Below are 17,772 nucleotides of genomic sequence, written 5' to 3'. Positions count from 1 at the left end.
TCTTAATGAACAGAAATTTTTCTTCTGTCTTTCCAGCTTAGCTATGTTTTTGTAATTTATTTTATCCTGCATGTCAAGGTGTTTGTGGCAGAGAGGCAGTCTGCAATATCTCACTTCACTAAGATGCAAAAAAACAAATATCAAGATCAGAGTTACTCAAAAGTGCTAGTCCTAGACTAGAAAAAGACTTTGCACCAGAATATAAATCACATACTGCTTCCCTTATTGAAAAAGTCTTATCATGAAAAAAGTCAGCTCATCTAAAAAGCATACTTAGTAATTCGATTGATTTACATTCTTGCAGAATCTCCTTACATCAACACTCCATAGGCTATACTTTGACAAGCAGAGGTCTAGATGACTCATTTGAAAACGGAAGTGGTATTTCCATCCTGAAAAATTCCATGTGGTTTAAGAGTTGCTCCATGTGTGGAGAAGCAATCATTCAATATATATTAATGATTTAATGCTATGTGAAGTGTGGTAGATGAAATGCTCCTGGAATGTGATAAATCCAAGATAAGTTCTTATAACTGAAGGCAAAATGCATTTTCTACATAATACTTCTATTTATGAATATAGGCTCCCTCTACTCTAAAACTTTCTTTTGCATGATTTCAACCTCCTGTCCTACCAGAGCTGAAATTTCAACCATCAGAGTTAGGATAAGACATTTTTTCCCTTATTCATTACAATTGAATCATTTGGCAAAGAGATTTTTTAATACATGAAGCAATTTAATTTATCTTTAGTAGTTTAGATAAATAAGTAAAAAGATTTCTAGGCATCCTCTCTTAAAATTAAGGAAAGGAAACAAGTTAACTCAATAAATACAATAAAGTTTTTCTATTTTCCAAATTTTAAACCAGCTAAAATACAATAAAATGAATTATTTTATTAGAAAATATAACTGTTCAAAGATTAAAAATAAATAAGTTGCTGCCACAAAATTGCAACATAATATACAGTTAACTCATTCTGTTATGGTCAGTTAAGAGAAAGATGGCAGGAGGAATGATACAGTCAAAAGTAAACAAAAAAAGAGGGAGGGGGAAGATATGAGGGAAAGGAGAGCTAGAGCAAAAAGAGAAAAAGAAAGAAAAAGTGCTTTATTGAATGAGTTAGTTACATGAGGTCACCAAGAGAAACAAATCCTCTGACTGAGGCACTATGGTGAGAAATGTGTAGTTTGATGATTTCATTGCCCTGGTGTCTTCAACCCAGACATAAAGGAGATGCTCACATTCTCTAGGCAAAGGCACCATCAGCAAGCTTCCACTCTTCCTCACTCGACCAGAAGAATCACAGAGTGGTGGTCTTAACCCTGATGGAGGAGTACTCACTACCACTTATCCACACCTAGATGGCAGGGAAGGCAAAGAACCTTGGCGTCTGGCAGCCCTGCTTCCACCACTACCGAGAAGGCTCAAAGACAATGGTCAACTCAGGCTTTTCTTCTTGAAGTGTTTCTAATGCACGTTTTGTATCATAATTGAAATACATTCCACACAACCTGTAAAAGCAAATAGAGAAGCTTTGGATTGTACTCTTCAAATAAACACTTTCAGCTTTTGGCTTTAAAAATCTCATCTCCTCAGCCTCACACTTCTAAGCTTTCCAATGCTGCACTTCATGCCTAGTGTGGTTTCTGTGATATTCAATATTTTTAACCTTCAAGTTTGGAAATGTTTAAACATGTGCAAATACAGAGAGAATAGTATAATGAATCCCATTACCCAGGTTTGACAGTTAACAGCTCATGGCCAATCTTGTTTTGTCTTTGTTTATCACCCACCCACTCCTCACATCAGTGGATTATCTTAAACACAGCAGTTCATGCATCTATAAATATTTCAATGTGTGAAACTAAATGCAGACTTTTAAAACATAACTGCAATGCCATTATCACACCCAAAAAAGTTAACAATAATTTCTAAATATCAATATATGTCCAATCAGTGTTTAAACTTTCTCAATTGTCTGATAAAGCTTTTATATTATGTTCATTTAATCAGGAGCCATATAAAGTCCACACATTGGGAATTCCCTGGCGGTCCAGTGGTTAAGACTTGGTGCTTTCACTGCCATGGCCCAGGTTCAGTTGCTGGTGGGGGAACTAAGATCCTGCAAGCCGCACTATGCAGCCAAAAAGAAAAGATCCACACATTGTAATTGCTTGGTATGCCTCTCAAGTCTTCTTTGATATCAGTTCTTCCTCCTTCTCTTTTTTTAAATTTCCCTTGCAACTTAACTAAGAAATCATACCATTTGTCCTGAATCATTTCTAATAATCTTGATTTGGTTGTGTTATGGACTGTTTGTGTTCCTTCAAAATTTATATGTTAAAGCCCTAACCCTCAATATGATGGTATTTGGATATGAGGTCTTTGGGAGGTAATGAGGGTTAGATGAGGTCATGGGGGTGGGTCCTCATGATGGGATTAGTGCCCTTATAATAAGAGATACCACAGCACACACTCTCTGTCTATCTCTCTCTGTGTGTGTGTGTACACGTGAGGACACAACAAGCCCAGAAGAGAGCTCTCATCAGAAACCAAATCCACTAGTGCCATGGTCTTGGATGTTCCAGCTGCCAGAACCGTGAGAAATAAATGTCTATGATTTGTTTAAGGCACCTAGTCTATGCTATTTTGCTATGGCAACCTGAGCTCACAAGACAGGTTGACTGCATCCATGGATTCCCCAGTCTATTTTGAGCCTGTCCCTTATCTCCAGAGTGTCCTTCAGGGCTGGGTCAATCAGCCCACATACAGCAATGTTCCCAGCTTCATCCTGACCAATAATTCCTTTTGTTCCTATTTCTCTTAGCTCTGGAAATGGCTTTTATTGCAAGAAACATGTTCCACTGTGTCCACACAAGGATATAATGCTGATCTGAACTACTGTTTATTCAAACCTGTATTACAATTGGTTCTCAGCCTTGAGGCCATGGACAAGGACAGAAATTTCTGGGCTAATAGAATTTATAAACTACGGGTAAGATATAGATAATAAATAAACAAGAAAATGATATAGCATGTATTATGATGGTCAACACTATGGAGGAAAATAAGCAGAGAAGAGGAAAGGCATGCTGGGCTGTTATTTTCAGTAGGATGGTTACAGTCAGACTCACAGAGAAAACCCTGAGCAGAGAATTTAATGATGCACAGGAATAAGGCATGTGGATATCAAAGGGTGGAAGTTCCAGGCAGAGGGAACTGCAAGTGCATAGTTTCGGAGGTGACAGTGTTTTTCGAAATAGCAAGGAAACCAGTGTGAGTGGAGCAGAAGGAACTAGCGTTAGAAGATGACTTTGCAAAAACAGCAGGAGCCAGATCACATGGGGCCTTAGACACTGCCATGAGTTTGTGGCTCTTACCTTGTGATAGAAGCATGTTGGTAGGAGTGATATGCTCTGACTGATGTTTTAGCTACACCCTCCATCTGCAATGGTAGATGCAGAGTAGCCTGGTGGAATGCTACCAGGACAATCCAGACAAGAGGTGACAATGGTTTGAACTAGGGTAGGAGCCATGAAGCTGGCAAAAAGTGGTCAATGAATAGGCATGCTGTGAAAGCAGAGTTAACAGGACATGCCAGTGGATTGGATATGTGCATAAGGAAAAAGATGTGTCAAAGATGACACCAGGATTGTTTTGACCTGAACAATTCACACTGAGTTACCATTGACTGAGATAGGGAAGAAGCAGATTTTAGACAGAAGGGAACAGCACAGGTTTGGATTTGGACATGTGAAATTTGGGAGGCTTATTAGACATCCAAGTAGAAAGGTGAGACAAGCATTTGAACATGGAATTCATGGAGATATGAACTGGGGGGAGGGGAACAGCACATATATGATAAAACCAGAAGACTAGATGATGTAAACAAGGGAGAAAGTGTAAAGGAGAAAAATTAACCCAGTGATTGAGTCCTGGGGATTCAGTATGTAAAGGTCAGAATGATGAAGGGATGCCAGAGGAGACTGAGCAGAAACAGCCAATGTAGTAGGAGAAAATCCAGAGGATAGTGTGTTGACCCTAAAACCAAGTGAAAGAAATGTCTTTAGTGGAGACTGTGATCGTCAGAGCTGACAGAAGTTATGAAACTAATTAGGAAGCTTTTACTAGCAAGGTAATGTGTACCTCAGTGGTATCATTGATGATGGAAAGGAGCCAACGGTCCCAACACCCTGAAGACAGGCCAAAGTTTATGGAATTTCTAATCTTGATGTTTCTGGAGCACTTTCTATTTAGAAATTCTCCAAAACAAGACCAACAACACCCCTACTATGCAAGGACCTTTGCAATAAGGATGACCCATGGACAGGTCTAGTTCTACAAAGTATGATACCTTGCACAGAAATACAATTCTCTTTGGCTATTTCTCATTGGCACTTGTGTTTCTTTCAGGAATATGGATGAAAGGTCTTTTCACACCCAAATGAACCTTGATTATTCTAAATGTCTGGATGAAATTGAATACGTAGTTCATGACTCAATTATTGTATACATATATAAATCTGCAACTGGCCAAGGCCCAACCTCACCCAGAGTGCAAATGAAGCCAACCTGGATTTTGGAAACTGGCCAACTTTTCCTTAGCACTAGGAGCCCCGCCACACAAATCTCTACAGAGCACACTTACTTCAGGCTTTTCAGAAGGCAGCCCTGCTGTTTCAGCACTTCACAGAGTAGCATGACCCCCAGATCACCCAGGTCATTGTTGCCTAGGCTCAACTTTCGCAGGCTCTGATTAGAAGTCAGAAGTGTGGAAAGACCCCAGCAGCAGTGTGATGTGAGGCTGCAGTTGTCTAATCTGCAAGAAAGAAGGTGATTTCAAGAAAATGTCACCTTAAATTATCCTCCACAGGTCTCCCAGATCTTAGCCTGTAATATTTCAAATGCAGGAAAGGCTCAGTATTAACAAGCTTGGAACTGCCTTATGTGCCAAGGGTTATCATTCTCTCCTCTTCAGATGAGAATATTTTTTCCAGTCTACTGGATTTTGCAGTTCAAATGATTAACAGCAGTATATGAAATGATTTTTCCCAAATTCTATGCCTCCCTGCCCAGATTTTCCTAAAACACTAGTGCCATACCACCCCCACTCTTTTGTGGTAGAGAGATTTATGGTGAAAGGAACTTCAGTATTTACCTTTACACCATCTAAAAGTACAGCTCCCCCTAGTCCCATAATCCTGTAAGAAGCCAAGCCCTAGGAAGGCTCTCAGATATAGATGATCTCATCAACATTCCCCTCAACTATCCCCTTCCCTGTAGCCACCATGCATTCCCATCACTGTAATAAGCTCAGAGACTTACTCCAACACCTGAAGCTTGCAGTGGGCATGTAAGAGTCCCTTACAGAGTAGCTTGAACCCCACGTCTCCAAGAGCATTGCCCCGTAGGTAAAGGTGTGTGAGATTCTGGTTTGTGCTGAGCACCGAGCACAGAGCTAGACAACCACCTGACGTAATGCCAGAATTCACCAACCTGTAGAAGGAACAGGGAGAAGAATCCTCAATGCCCAGACTTCCTTGAACATTGCACAGCTGTCTCAACACAGGAACTTCATTTTATCTGAAAAGCTTCATGCTTCAACTTAAAGGCCAGCATCTTGGATATAATCTGAGGAGAGCATGACTCCCTATCTCTGGCCCCATAAAAGAGACAAATGATTTCTTAGCAGATGCTTTCCTGGGATCAGCAGAAGAGACAGAGCAAAAGCAAACTGATCCACATTCCCTTCACATTCCTCCTTCTTACACGTATTCCCTCTGGCCATACATGTTCCTCACTACCACTTCTTCCAGAAAGACATCCCACATTGTCTCTTACTAATAATTCTCATTATTATTATATTAACACTGCAGAGGCCTACCTTATTTGATTCTTATACCAACCAAGCAAGGTGGCAGTGCAGCTGTAACTATTGAATATTTTCTACAGATTAGAAAGCTGAGGCTCATCAAATCATGTGTTGTTTTTAAGGTCAAAGAGAGAATATTTGGTAGAGAGGGGACCCAGACTTACACCTTCTAGAGCCATCCCCTGCTCTATTGGCCCTTCTGTCCATTTCACACTAACTTCTGCCTTTTAAATGGCTTCTCAGAGTACAAAGCCCTAGGTTTGCATTATACGCAGTGGAACTAAGATTTTTGATGTACTGCTCTTGGGTCAAGTTGAGAATATACTATCACCCAACAAGAGCATAAGGGCTCTGAAATAGAGAGCTGTGTCACTCCTGCATAGAAGCTCAGAGAGTAATATACAGTATGCAGAAAGTCACATGTGCTAGGCCTTCAACAAAGCTTTGATTTAAGAATATCTCATGTGGTCACATTTCTTTCTTAACAATGACATGTTTTTAAGTTACAATGTGTCTTAGAATCAGAAAAAATAAAAATACAGAAAGAAGTGATTCAGGCAGCATAGCATGAACAGATGACCAAAAGGAAACAGAAATAATTATCCATCCACTAGTCTCCATCTTCCCAGTCAAGAATGAATTACAACAAAAAAGACTGAGTAAGCAAGACAAAGAGGGAAATGAAGCCCAAGAGGGATGAGCAAAAACAATTGAGTGGTTTATAGTAAGTTCTTCTTTCTAGCTAAGGAGAATTTTATCAGAGGATCTTCAGTGGACATGCAGAAGGGATTTTCAGGATTTCTGGCTGTCATAGACTGAATGTTTGTAGTCCCCTCTCCTCCAAATTTCATATGTTGAAAGCTTAACTCTCAATGTGATGGTATTATTGGGTTGGCCACAAAGTTCATTTGGGTTTTTCTGTAACATCTTACGGAAAAACCCGAAAGAACTATTTGGCCAATCCAATAGAATGTGGGGGCTTTAAGATGTGATTAGATCTTGAGGGTAGAATCCTCATGATGTGATTAGTGCCCTTTTAAAAGAGACCCCAGTGAGCTGCCTCCCCACTATCACCATGTGAGAACACAGCAAGAGTGGCTGTATGCAAGCCAAGAATAGAGTCCTCACCAGGAACCAGGTGATCTACAGGCACCTTGATCTTGGATTTCCAGCCACCAGAACTGTGAGAAATAAATGTTTGTTGTTTGAGCCACCTAGTCCATGGTATTTTTGTTACTGAAGCCCAAATAGACTAAGACACTGGCAAAGATAAAGACCATTCCAGAAGACTAGAGATGGTCCTCAAAAAGGAAAAGACAGAATATTTTGAAAGTTACAGAATAGTAAGATTTACTACTATTTCCAGAAAAGGGCTAAAAAGTATTAGCAACAGATGTTTGAGGAGAAGTACACAGTGAAGTGGCAGCAATTACAAGTAGATAGGGTGGTTTTGTTAAGAATAAATCACATTGGGGGCTTCCCTGGTGGCGCAGTGGTTGAGAGTCCGCCTGCCGATGCAGGGGACACGGGTTCGTGCCCCGGTCTGGGAGGATCCCACATGCCGTGGAGCGGCTTGGCCCATGAGCCATGGCCATTGAGCCTGCGTGTCCGGAGCCTGTGCTCCGCAACGGGAGAGGCCACAACAGTGAGAGGCCCACATACCGCAAAAAAAAAAAAAAAAAAAAAAAAAAAAAAAAAAAAAAAAAGAATAAATCACATTGGGATTATCAAAATGTTGGTAACCACTGAGACTGAGTGATGGGTACACAGAGTACATAATGAAATGTTTAGAAAATCAAACAACCAAGCCCTACCAACCAAACCACTAGATTAGAAGAATGTAACCAACACCATATATCTTGGTTTCACCCAATCCATTCGACTCAGATCTACATTTACTAAACAAAGATATCTTTCCATATACTATATTGTTACTGATTTTTTAAAAATTTACTAATGATATGCCTTATGTCACAAAAATGTCTCACAAAGAAAATTGAGGAAGAAGATTTAACATTTATTGAGTATCTACTAACTGCTTGGCTGTGTGATGATGACTTTAAATAGGTTTATCTCATTGAATTATTACAAAACCAAGATGCACGTGTTGTTTTTATTTATTTATTATTATTTTTTTTTTTTGGCGTTACGCGGGCCTCTCACCGCTGTGGCCTCTCCCGTTGCGGAGCACAGGCTCCGGACGCGCAGGCCCAGCGGCCATGGCTCACGGGACCAGCCGCTCTGCGGCATGTGGGATCCTCCCGGACCGGGGCACAAACCCGTGTTCCTTGCATCGGCAGGCGGACTCTCAACCACTGCGCCACCAGGGAAGACCGCACGTGTTGTTTTTATAGCTATTTTTAAATAGAAAAACTGAGGATCAGAGAAATCAGTTGAAGAATAAGAAGGAGCTTTCTAGATGGACAGTAGGAATGGGAGAGTAAGGATAACCTTCAGGCAAAAGGAAAATGGTATGCAAGGGTGAGGAAGGGTGAAAGAGTGGGCCAAGTTCTTAGAACTAAAAATTCAGTATGACACAAAGGAGTGAAGGGTGTGGTAGGCAAGAGGGAAGAAGCAGCAATCTAGGGCTGATCAGGGATAGCCTTGTGTGCCAAGCTAAGATATATCAAATTTACCCTGATTTCAAAGAAGAACGTTTGAAGGTTTTTTGAGCAAAAGCCCAGTATTATCAAATTTGCATTTCAGAAAATTCCCTCTGTTGTTATGTAAAAGAAAGATGAGAGGCAGAGGAAATTGAAAGTAAACACAAGATTAGAATTAGCCTCTGTTTAATTGTCAGCTCTCTGGAAAGTCCCACTATTCAACAAGGCAGAATAGAGAGGGCAAGAGGGCAGAATAGAGAGGGCAAGAAAAAGGAGAGGGGTGGGAAAAAAGTTACAAGAAATAAAGAATTTTGCAAATGCTTAGTGTGTGATGCTTGTGTAATATTGTGGAAGGGGCAGGGGCAATATGCAGCCAGAGAGAAAGACCTATTTCAAGAAAAGAAATGTTGGCTATACCTAACAAAATACAAAATGCCTAAAAGTTTTGCCTCATTAATTCCACTTGTAGGTATCTGTCTGAAAACAAATACACACACATAAAGTTGTATATATAAATATGCTTGCTGCAGAGTTATTTGTAATAGTGAAAAAGTAGAAACTCATCCAAAGGTTCATTATTCAATGAGCAGCCAAATATATTACCATAATGTATAGTATAGAGCATTATGCCAAAATCTGTAGATCTGTATATACCAGCATGGCAATGTGTCCACAATAAATGAAAAAAGTAAATCATGGAAAAATGGTCTCATAATGATTCCAGTTTGGATAGACAGAGTGTTTGGGGTTGAATCATGTCCCCCCAACATTTCATATGTTGAATTATTATCCCCCAGTACTTCAGAATATGACCTTATTTAGAAATAGGGCCACTGAAGATGTAATTAGTTAAAATGAGGTCATTAAGGTAAGCCCTAACTCAATATGACTGATATCCTTATAAAAGGGAGATGTTTAAACTCAAAGATAGACACACACCAACACAGTGAGAACACCATGTGCAGATGAAGGCTAAGACTGAGGTGATACATTTATAAGCCAAGGAATGTCAAAGATTGCCAGTAAACCACCAGAAGCTGGAAGAGAAGTATGGAACATATTCTTCCTCACAGCTGTCAGAGGAACAAATCCTGCCAACACCTTGATCTTGGACTTTTAGCCTCCATTACTAAGACAAAATAAGTTTTGTTTGGAACATTTTAACAATAGCAGAACATTCTTCTCAAGTGCACATGAAACATTTTCTAGGATAGATCATATGTTAGGCCACAAAACAAGTCTTAGCAAATTCAAGAAGATTGAAATTATACCAAGTTATACCATTCTTAGACCTCAATGGTATGAAACTAGAAATCAATAACAGGAGGATAATTGAAAATCTCAAAAATACATGAAAATTAAACAATGCTCTTCTGAACAACCGATGGGTCAAAGAAAAATTATAGGAGAAATAAAATAGCTTGAGTCAAAAAAATTAAAAACAACATACCAAAACTTATAGGATGCAGGAAAATCATTTCTAATGGGAAAGTTTCTAGCCATAAATGCATACATCAAGAAAACTGAAAGATCTTAATTAAACAACTAACTCTACACCTCAAGGAACTAGAAAAAGAGGAATAAACAAAGCCCAAAGTTAACAAAAGGAAGGAAATAAAAGATTACAGCAGAAATAAGTAAAATAAAAAGTAGAAAAATAATAGAAAAAAATAACAAACTAAGAGTTGGACCCTTGAAAAGATAAACAAACTTTACAAACCTTTAGCAAGAAATCTCTCCCCGCAAAACAAAAGGAGAGAGAGAAAGAAAACACAAATCAATAAAATTATAACCCAAAGAGGAGACATTAAAACTGCTATCACAGAAATACAAAAGATCATAAGAACTGCTATAAACAACTATAACAAACTGGACAACCTAGAAGAAATGGAAAAATTCTTAGAAACATACAAGCTATCAGGACTGAATCAGGAAGAAATAGATAATCTAACCAGATTAATTACTAGTAAGGAGATTGAATCAGAAATAAAAAAACTCCCAGCAAAAAAAGGCCCAGGACCAGATGGTTTCACTAGTGAATTTTATTAAAAATTTAAAGAAGAATTAACACCAATTCTCCGCAGACTTTTCCAAAACTCAAAAAGGAGAGAACACTCCCTAACTCATTTTATGAGGCCAGCATTACCTTGATACCAGATAGGACACTATAAGAAAAGAAAACCAGGGCTTCCCTGGTGGCACAGTGGTTGAGAATCTGCCTGCTAATGCAGGGGACACGGGTTCGAGCCCTGGTCTGGGAGGATCCCACATGCCGCGGAGCAATTAGGCCCGTGAGCCACAACTACTGAGCCTACGCATCTGGAGCCTGTGCTCCGCAACAAGAGAGGCCGCGACAGTGAGAGGCCCGTGCACCACGATGAAGAGTGGCCCCCACTCGCCACAACTAGAGAAAGCCCTCACACAGAAACGAAGACCCAACACAGCAAAAATAAATAAATTAATTTAAAAAAAAGAAAAGAAAACCAGAGACCAATTTCCTTGATGAATATAGATGTAAAAATTCTCAACAAAATACTAGTAAACTGAATTCAGCAGCACATTATAAGAATCATGCAGGACTTCCCTGATGGTCCAGTCGTTAAGAACCTGCCTGCCAATGCAGGGGACATGGGTTCAATCCCTGGTCCAGGAAGATCTCACATGCCACAGGGCAACTAAGCCCGTGCACCACGACTACTGAGCCTGTGCTCTAGAGCCTGCAAGCTGCAGCTACTGAGACCATGCACCACAACTACTGAAGCCCATGTGCCTAGAGCCTGTGCTCTGCAATAAGAGAAGCTAATACAATGAGAAGCCCATGCACCACAATGAAGAGTAGCCCCTGCTCACTGCAACTAGAGAAAGCCCATGCACAGCAATGAAGACCCAGCACAGCCAAAAGAAAAGAAAAAAAGAAATCATGCAATATGATCAAGTGGAATTTATCTCTGGGATGCAAGGATAGTTCAACATATGCAAATCCATCTATGTGATATATCACATTAATAAAATGAAATAAAAAATCACATGACCATCTCAGTAGATGCAGAAATGCATTTGACAAAATTCAACATCTGTTCATGATAAAAACTCTTAACAAATTAGGTATAGAAGGAACATACCCCATCATAATAAAGGCCACATATTACAAGCCCACAATTAACATCATACTCAACAGTGAAATGCTGAAAGCTTTTCTCTATAATCAGAAACATGACAAAAGTGCCCACCTTCCCCACTCCTATTCAACATAGTACCGAAAGTCCTAGCAAGAGCAATCAGGCCAGAAAAAGAAATAAATGTATCAGAATTGGAAAGGAAGAAGTAAAATTGACTCTACAGATGACATGATTTTTATATAGAAAATCCTAAAGACTCAACCAAAAAACTGTTAGATCTAATCAATGAATTCAGTAAAGTTGCAGGATACAAAATCAACATACAAATGTCAGTAACATTTCATGTAGCGTTGGTGGCATAGTGGTGAGCATAGCTGCCTTCCAAAAACCAGTAGCATTTCTATACACTAATAACATTATATAAAAAAGAAATAAAGAAAACTATCCCATTTACAGTAGCATCAAAAAACAATAAAATACTCAGGAATAAACTTAATCAAAGAGGTGAAAGATCTATACACTGAAAACTATAAGACACGGGTGAAAGAAATTTAAGAAGACATAAACAAATGGAAAGATATCCCTTGTTCATGTATTGGAAGAATTAATATCATCAAAATGTCCATACTACTTGAAGACATCTACTGATTCAATGCAATCCTTATCAAGACTTCACTGGAATTTTTCACAGAAGTAGAAAAAACACTTCTAAAATTTATATGGAACCATAAAAGACCCAGAATAGCCAAAGTAATCCTGAGAGAGAAAAACAAAGCTAGAGGCATCATACCTCTTAATTTCAAAGTATATTGTAAAGCTATGGTAATCAAAACAGTATCATAGTGGCATAAAAACAGACAATAGACCAATGGAACAGGATCCAGAGACCAGAAATAATCCCATGAGTATGCCGTCAACATATATTTGATGAGGAGCCAAGAATACTCAATGGAGAAGACTTCCATAAATGGTGCTGGGGAAATTAGATATTCACATGAAAAGGAATGAAACTAGACCCCTTTCATACATCACTCACAAAAATCAACTCGAATAGGATTAAAGACCTAAAGATAAGACCTGAAACCATAAAATTCCTGGAAGAAAATATAGAAAACAAAGCTTGTTGACATGGGTCTTAGTAATGATATATTTTTAATATGACTCCTAAAGCATTAGCAGCAAAATTAAAAATAAACAAATGGGACTACATAAAACTAAAGCTTCTGCATAGCAAAAGAAATAACAGAATGAAAAGGCAAACTACAGAATGGGAGACAATATTTGCAAATCATGTATCTGATAAAAGGTTAATATACAAAATGTAAAGAACTCATATAACTCAATAGCAAAAAAGCAAATAATCCAATTTAAAAATGATCAAAGGGCCTGAATAGATATTTTTCCAAAGAAGATATTCGAATAACCAACAGGTACGTGAAAATATGCTCAACAGGACTACTCACCAGGGAAATGTAAATTAAAACCACAATGAGATACTACCTCATGTCTGTTAAAATGGCCATCATCAAAAAGACAAGTAATAACTATAGATAACACTGCTGTATGGTATATTTGAAAGTTGTTAAGACAGTAATTCTAAAACATTTTTTGTAACTCTGAAGTGATGGATATTAACAGTGGTAATCATTTTGCAATATATGTATGTCAAATCATTATGCTATACACCTTAAACTTGTACAGTGCTGTACTTCAATTATATGCCAATAAAATTGAAAGAAAAAAAGTTAAAATAAATGTTGCTTAAGCCACTCCTTTTGTGGTACTTTATTACAGTAGCCCTAGAAAACCAATACACAGAGTGTATTAAGATGGGTGGGTAGATGGACAGATAAATGGATGGATGATTGTTCATGTATAACAAAATGTCTGGAAGTTTGCTCATCAGCCTGCTGTAAATGGTTCTCTCGGGAAGTGAGCTGAAAAGGAGCTTTCAATTCTTACTTCATGTATTTGTATTATTTAACATTTTCACACTAAGCATGTATTTAAAAAACTCACAAGTAGGACTTCCAGTTTCCAGGCCAGCATGTAGAAAGCTTAGAAGTTGCCACTCTGTCCTAACAACAAGGTAAAAGCTGAACAAGCTGACGAATCAACAATACTTCTTAAATCCACGAGAAGTGTGGCCACAGCACAATTTGCTGCCCCCAAAATTGGGGAGATAGAGAGGCAAATACAAAGAATCATAACTTCCTGGATCAGAAACCCACGAGCTTAAACCTCCGTGGGAATCCCAGGGAGGAAAACCTGAATTGTAATTGACAAATAACTAAAGGCTAGTTGTGGACAAGTCTGAACAATAAAAACACCAGAGGACCCCGTCATAAGGGGACCTGCATACTTTTGTGAGTTTTACCTTCAGGAGCTCAACCAAGTTCTCACATTAAATATCAGGGGAAAATCCCTCTGTACTTTCAGTATGGGGAGGAGTAAAGGAACCATTTTAAAATACAAGCATACGTCAGAGATTTTGTCAGTTCGGTTCCAGACTACTGTAATGAAACAAATATCACAACCAAATTAGTCACACGAATTTTTTGGTTTCCCAGTGCATATAAAAGTTATGTTTACACTATACTGTAGTCTATTAAGTGTGCAATAGCAATATGTCTAAAAAAACCCAATATGCATACTTTAATTAAAAAATACTTTATTGCTAAAAAATGCTAACTGTCATCTGAGCCTTCAGTGAGTCATAATCTTTGCTGGTGGAAGGTCTTGACTCAGTGTTGATGTCTGCTGACTGATCAGAATGGTGGTTGCTGAGGTTTAGGGTGGCTGTGGCGATGTCTTGAAATAAGACAACAGTGAACAACAAGGTCCTACTGTAGAGCACAGGGAACTATATTCAACATTCTGTGATAAACCATAATGGAAATGAACATGAAAAAGAACGTATACATATGTATAACTGAGTCACTCTGCTGTACAGTAGAAACTAACACAACATTGTAAATCAACTATACTTCAATAATTTTTTTAAAAAAAGACAACCATGAAGTTTGCCATATTGATTGACTCTTCACTTGAACACTTAGAAGAATTGTAGGGTTATTAATTGGCCTAATTTCAATATTGTTGTGTCTCAGGGAATAGGGAGGCCCACTGAGAGGAAGAGAGATGACACAGGAACAGCTGATCTGTGGAGCAGTCAGAACACACACAACATTTATCAGTTAAGTTCACTGACTTATATGGGTGTGGTCTGTGGTGCCCCTAAAACAGTTACAATGGAACCATCAAAAATTGCTGATCATATAGATCACCATAACAAATATAATAATAATCAAAAAGTATGTAATACAGTGAGAATTACCAAAATGTGACACAGAGACACAAAGTGAGGAAATGCTATTGGAAAATGGTGCGAATAGATTTGCTCAACACAGGGTTGCCACAAACCTTCAATTTGTAAAAATTGTAATGTCTGCGAAGCACAATAAAGCAAAGATCAATAAATTAATGTACGCCTATATACCAGAGCACTCTGTTCTTTTCAACAATACTTGTCCTCAGGAGAAAATAGTTGCCCAAAGCCTAACCTGCTGGGATATTATTAGTCTAACTGATCTTAGGGAAGGGAAATACTCAGCTTCAGCCTACTCTAGGCATCCTGTTCTGCTAAGAAGGGAGGAAAAAAACTGAGAAGCAGTTGAAAAGCACTGAGAATTCATAGTCCAGAGGTATAAATTCACTAAAAGACTGAAACCTAATCACAGGATTATAAAATGCTTCAACTCTTCCCACACTTCATTACCACATTACTAAAGTTCTATTTAGAGTACTTCCCTCTACACAGTACCTCATGTCCAGGATTCAAGAAGAAGTTACAAAACATTTTAAAAGGCAAAAAATAAAGTTTGAAGAAACAGAGAAAACATCAGAACCAGAGTCAGATATGGCAGGAATGTGAAATTATCAGACCAGGCATTTAAAATAATTATAACTAATACCCTAAGAGCTCTAACAGATTAAGTAAACAGCATGGAAGAACAGACAGGCAAAGTAAGCAGAGAGAGGACCAGTCTCTCCCATCAGGAAACCTGCACAAGCCTCTTAGACAGCCTCATCCACCAGAGGACAGAAAGCAGAAGCAAGAAGAACTACAATCCTGCAGCCTGTGGAAAAAAAACACATTCACAGAAAGATAGACAAGATGAAAAGGCAGAGGGCTATGTACTAGATGAAGAAACAGGATAAAACCCCAGAAAAACAAATAAATGAAGTGGAGACAGGCAACCTTCCAGAAAAAGAATTTAGAATAATGATAGTGAAGATGATCCAGGACCTTGGAAAAACAATGGAGGCAAAGATTGAGAAGATACAAGAAATGTTTAACAGAGACCTAGAAGAATTAAAGAACAAACAAACAGAGATGAACAATAAAATAACTGAAATGAAAATTACACTATAAGGAATCAATAGCAGAATGACTGAGGCAGAAGAACAGATAAGTGACCTGGAAGACAGAAGGGTGGAATTCACTGCTGCAGAACAAAATAAAGAAAAAATAATGAAAAGAAATGAAGACAGCCTAAGAGACCTCTGGGACAACATTAAATGCAACAACATTTGCATTATAGGGGTCCCAGAAGGAGAAGAGAGAGAGAAAGGACCTGAGAACATATTTGAAGAGATTACAGTCAAAAACTTCCCTAACATGGGAAAGGAGATAGCCATCCAAGTCCAGGAAGCTCAAAGAGTCCATACAGGATAACCCAAGGAGAAACACATCGAGACACAAACTAATCAAATTGGCAAAAATTAAAGGCAAAGAAAAATTGTTGAAAGCAGCAAGGGAAAAATGACAAATAGCATACAAGGGAACTCCCATAAGGTTAACAGCTGACTTCTCAGCAGAAACTCTACAAGCCAGAAGGGAGTGGCATGATATACGTAAAGTGATGAAAGGGAAGACCCTACAACCAAGATTACTCTACCCAGCAAGGATCTCATTCAGATTCGATAGAGAAATCAAAAGCTTTACAGACAAGAAAAAGCTAAGAGGATTCAGCACCACCAAACCAGCTCTACAACAAATGCTAAAGGAACTTCTCTAAGTGGGAAACACAAGAGAAGAAAAGGACCTACAAAAACAAACCCAAAGCAATTAAGAAAATGGTCACAGGAATATACATATCGACTACCTTAAATGTGAATGGATTAAATGATCCAACCAAAAGACACAGGCTTGCTGAATGGATACAAAAATAAGACCCATATATATGCCGTCTACAAGAGACCCACTTCAGACCTAAGGACACATAAAGACTGAAAGTGAGGGGATGGAAAAAGATATTCCATGCAAATGGAAATCAAAAGAAGGCTGGAGTAGCTATACTCATATCAGATAAAATAGACTTTAAAATAAAGAATGTTACGAGAGACAAGGAAGGACACTACATAATGATCAAGGGCTCAATCCAAGAAGAAGATATAACAATTATAAATATATATTCACCCAACATAGGAGCACCTCAATACATAAGGCAACTGCTAACAGCTATAAAAGAGGAAATTGACAGTAACACAATAAGAGTGGGGGACTTTAACACCTCACTTACACCAATGGACAGATCATCCAAAATGAAAATAAATAAGGAAACAGAAGCTTTAAATGATACAATAGACCAGATAGATTTAATTGATATTTAGAGGACATTCCATCCAAAAACAACAGATTACACTTTCTTCTCAAGTGCGCACAGAACATCCTCCAGGATAGATCACATCTTGGGTCACAAATCAAGCCTCAGTAAATTTATGAAAATTGAAATCATATCAAGCAGCTTTTCTGACCACAACGCTATGAGATTAGAAATAAATTACAGGGGAAAAAACGTAAAAAACAGAAACGCATAGAGGCTAAACAATACATTACTAAATAACCAAAAGATCACTGAAGAAATCAAAGAGGAAATCAAAAAATACCTAGAGACAAATGACAATGAAAACATGACAATCCAAAACCTATGAGATGCAGCAAAAGCAGTTCTAAGAGGGAAGTGTATAGCTATACAAGCATACCTCAAGAAACAAAAATGGCAAATAAACAATCTAACCTTACACCTAAAGGAACTAGAGAAAGAAGAACAAACAAAACCCAAAGTTAGCAGAAGGAAAGAAATCATAAAGATCAGAGCAGAAATAAATGA

General features: G+C 38.3%; 1 protein-coding gene across 1 annotated transcript in view; it reads right to left on the bottom strand.

The window, feature by feature from the left end:
- Positions 1-1,413: 1,413 nt before the first annotated feature.
- Positions 1,414-17,772, bottom strand: part of NLRP3 (NLR family pyrin domain containing 3) — a gene marked incomplete at both ends in the record, with an annotated part of 64,421 nt that continues 48,062 nt past the window's right edge. Inside the window, 3 exons of the mRNA XM_079703591.1 lie at positions 1,414-1,513; positions 4,651-4,821; positions 5,328-5,498. Coding sequence (XP_079559717.1) covers positions 1,414-1,513; positions 4,651-4,821; positions 5,328-5,498 — 442 coding nt within the window. The remainder of the gene's footprint in view (positions 1,514-4,650; positions 4,822-5,327; positions 5,499-17,772) is intronic.

Source organism: Hyperoodon ampullatus, assembly GCF_949752795.1.
Source record: "Hyperoodon ampullatus genome assembly, chromosome: 4".
In the NCBI taxonomy this organism is placed as follows: Eukaryota; Metazoa; Chordata; class Mammalia; order Artiodactyla; family Ziphiidae; genus Hyperoodon; species Hyperoodon ampullatus.
The sequence above is the reverse complement of the archived record's forward strand: the minus strand, read 5'-3'. Positions and strand labels throughout refer to the sequence as shown.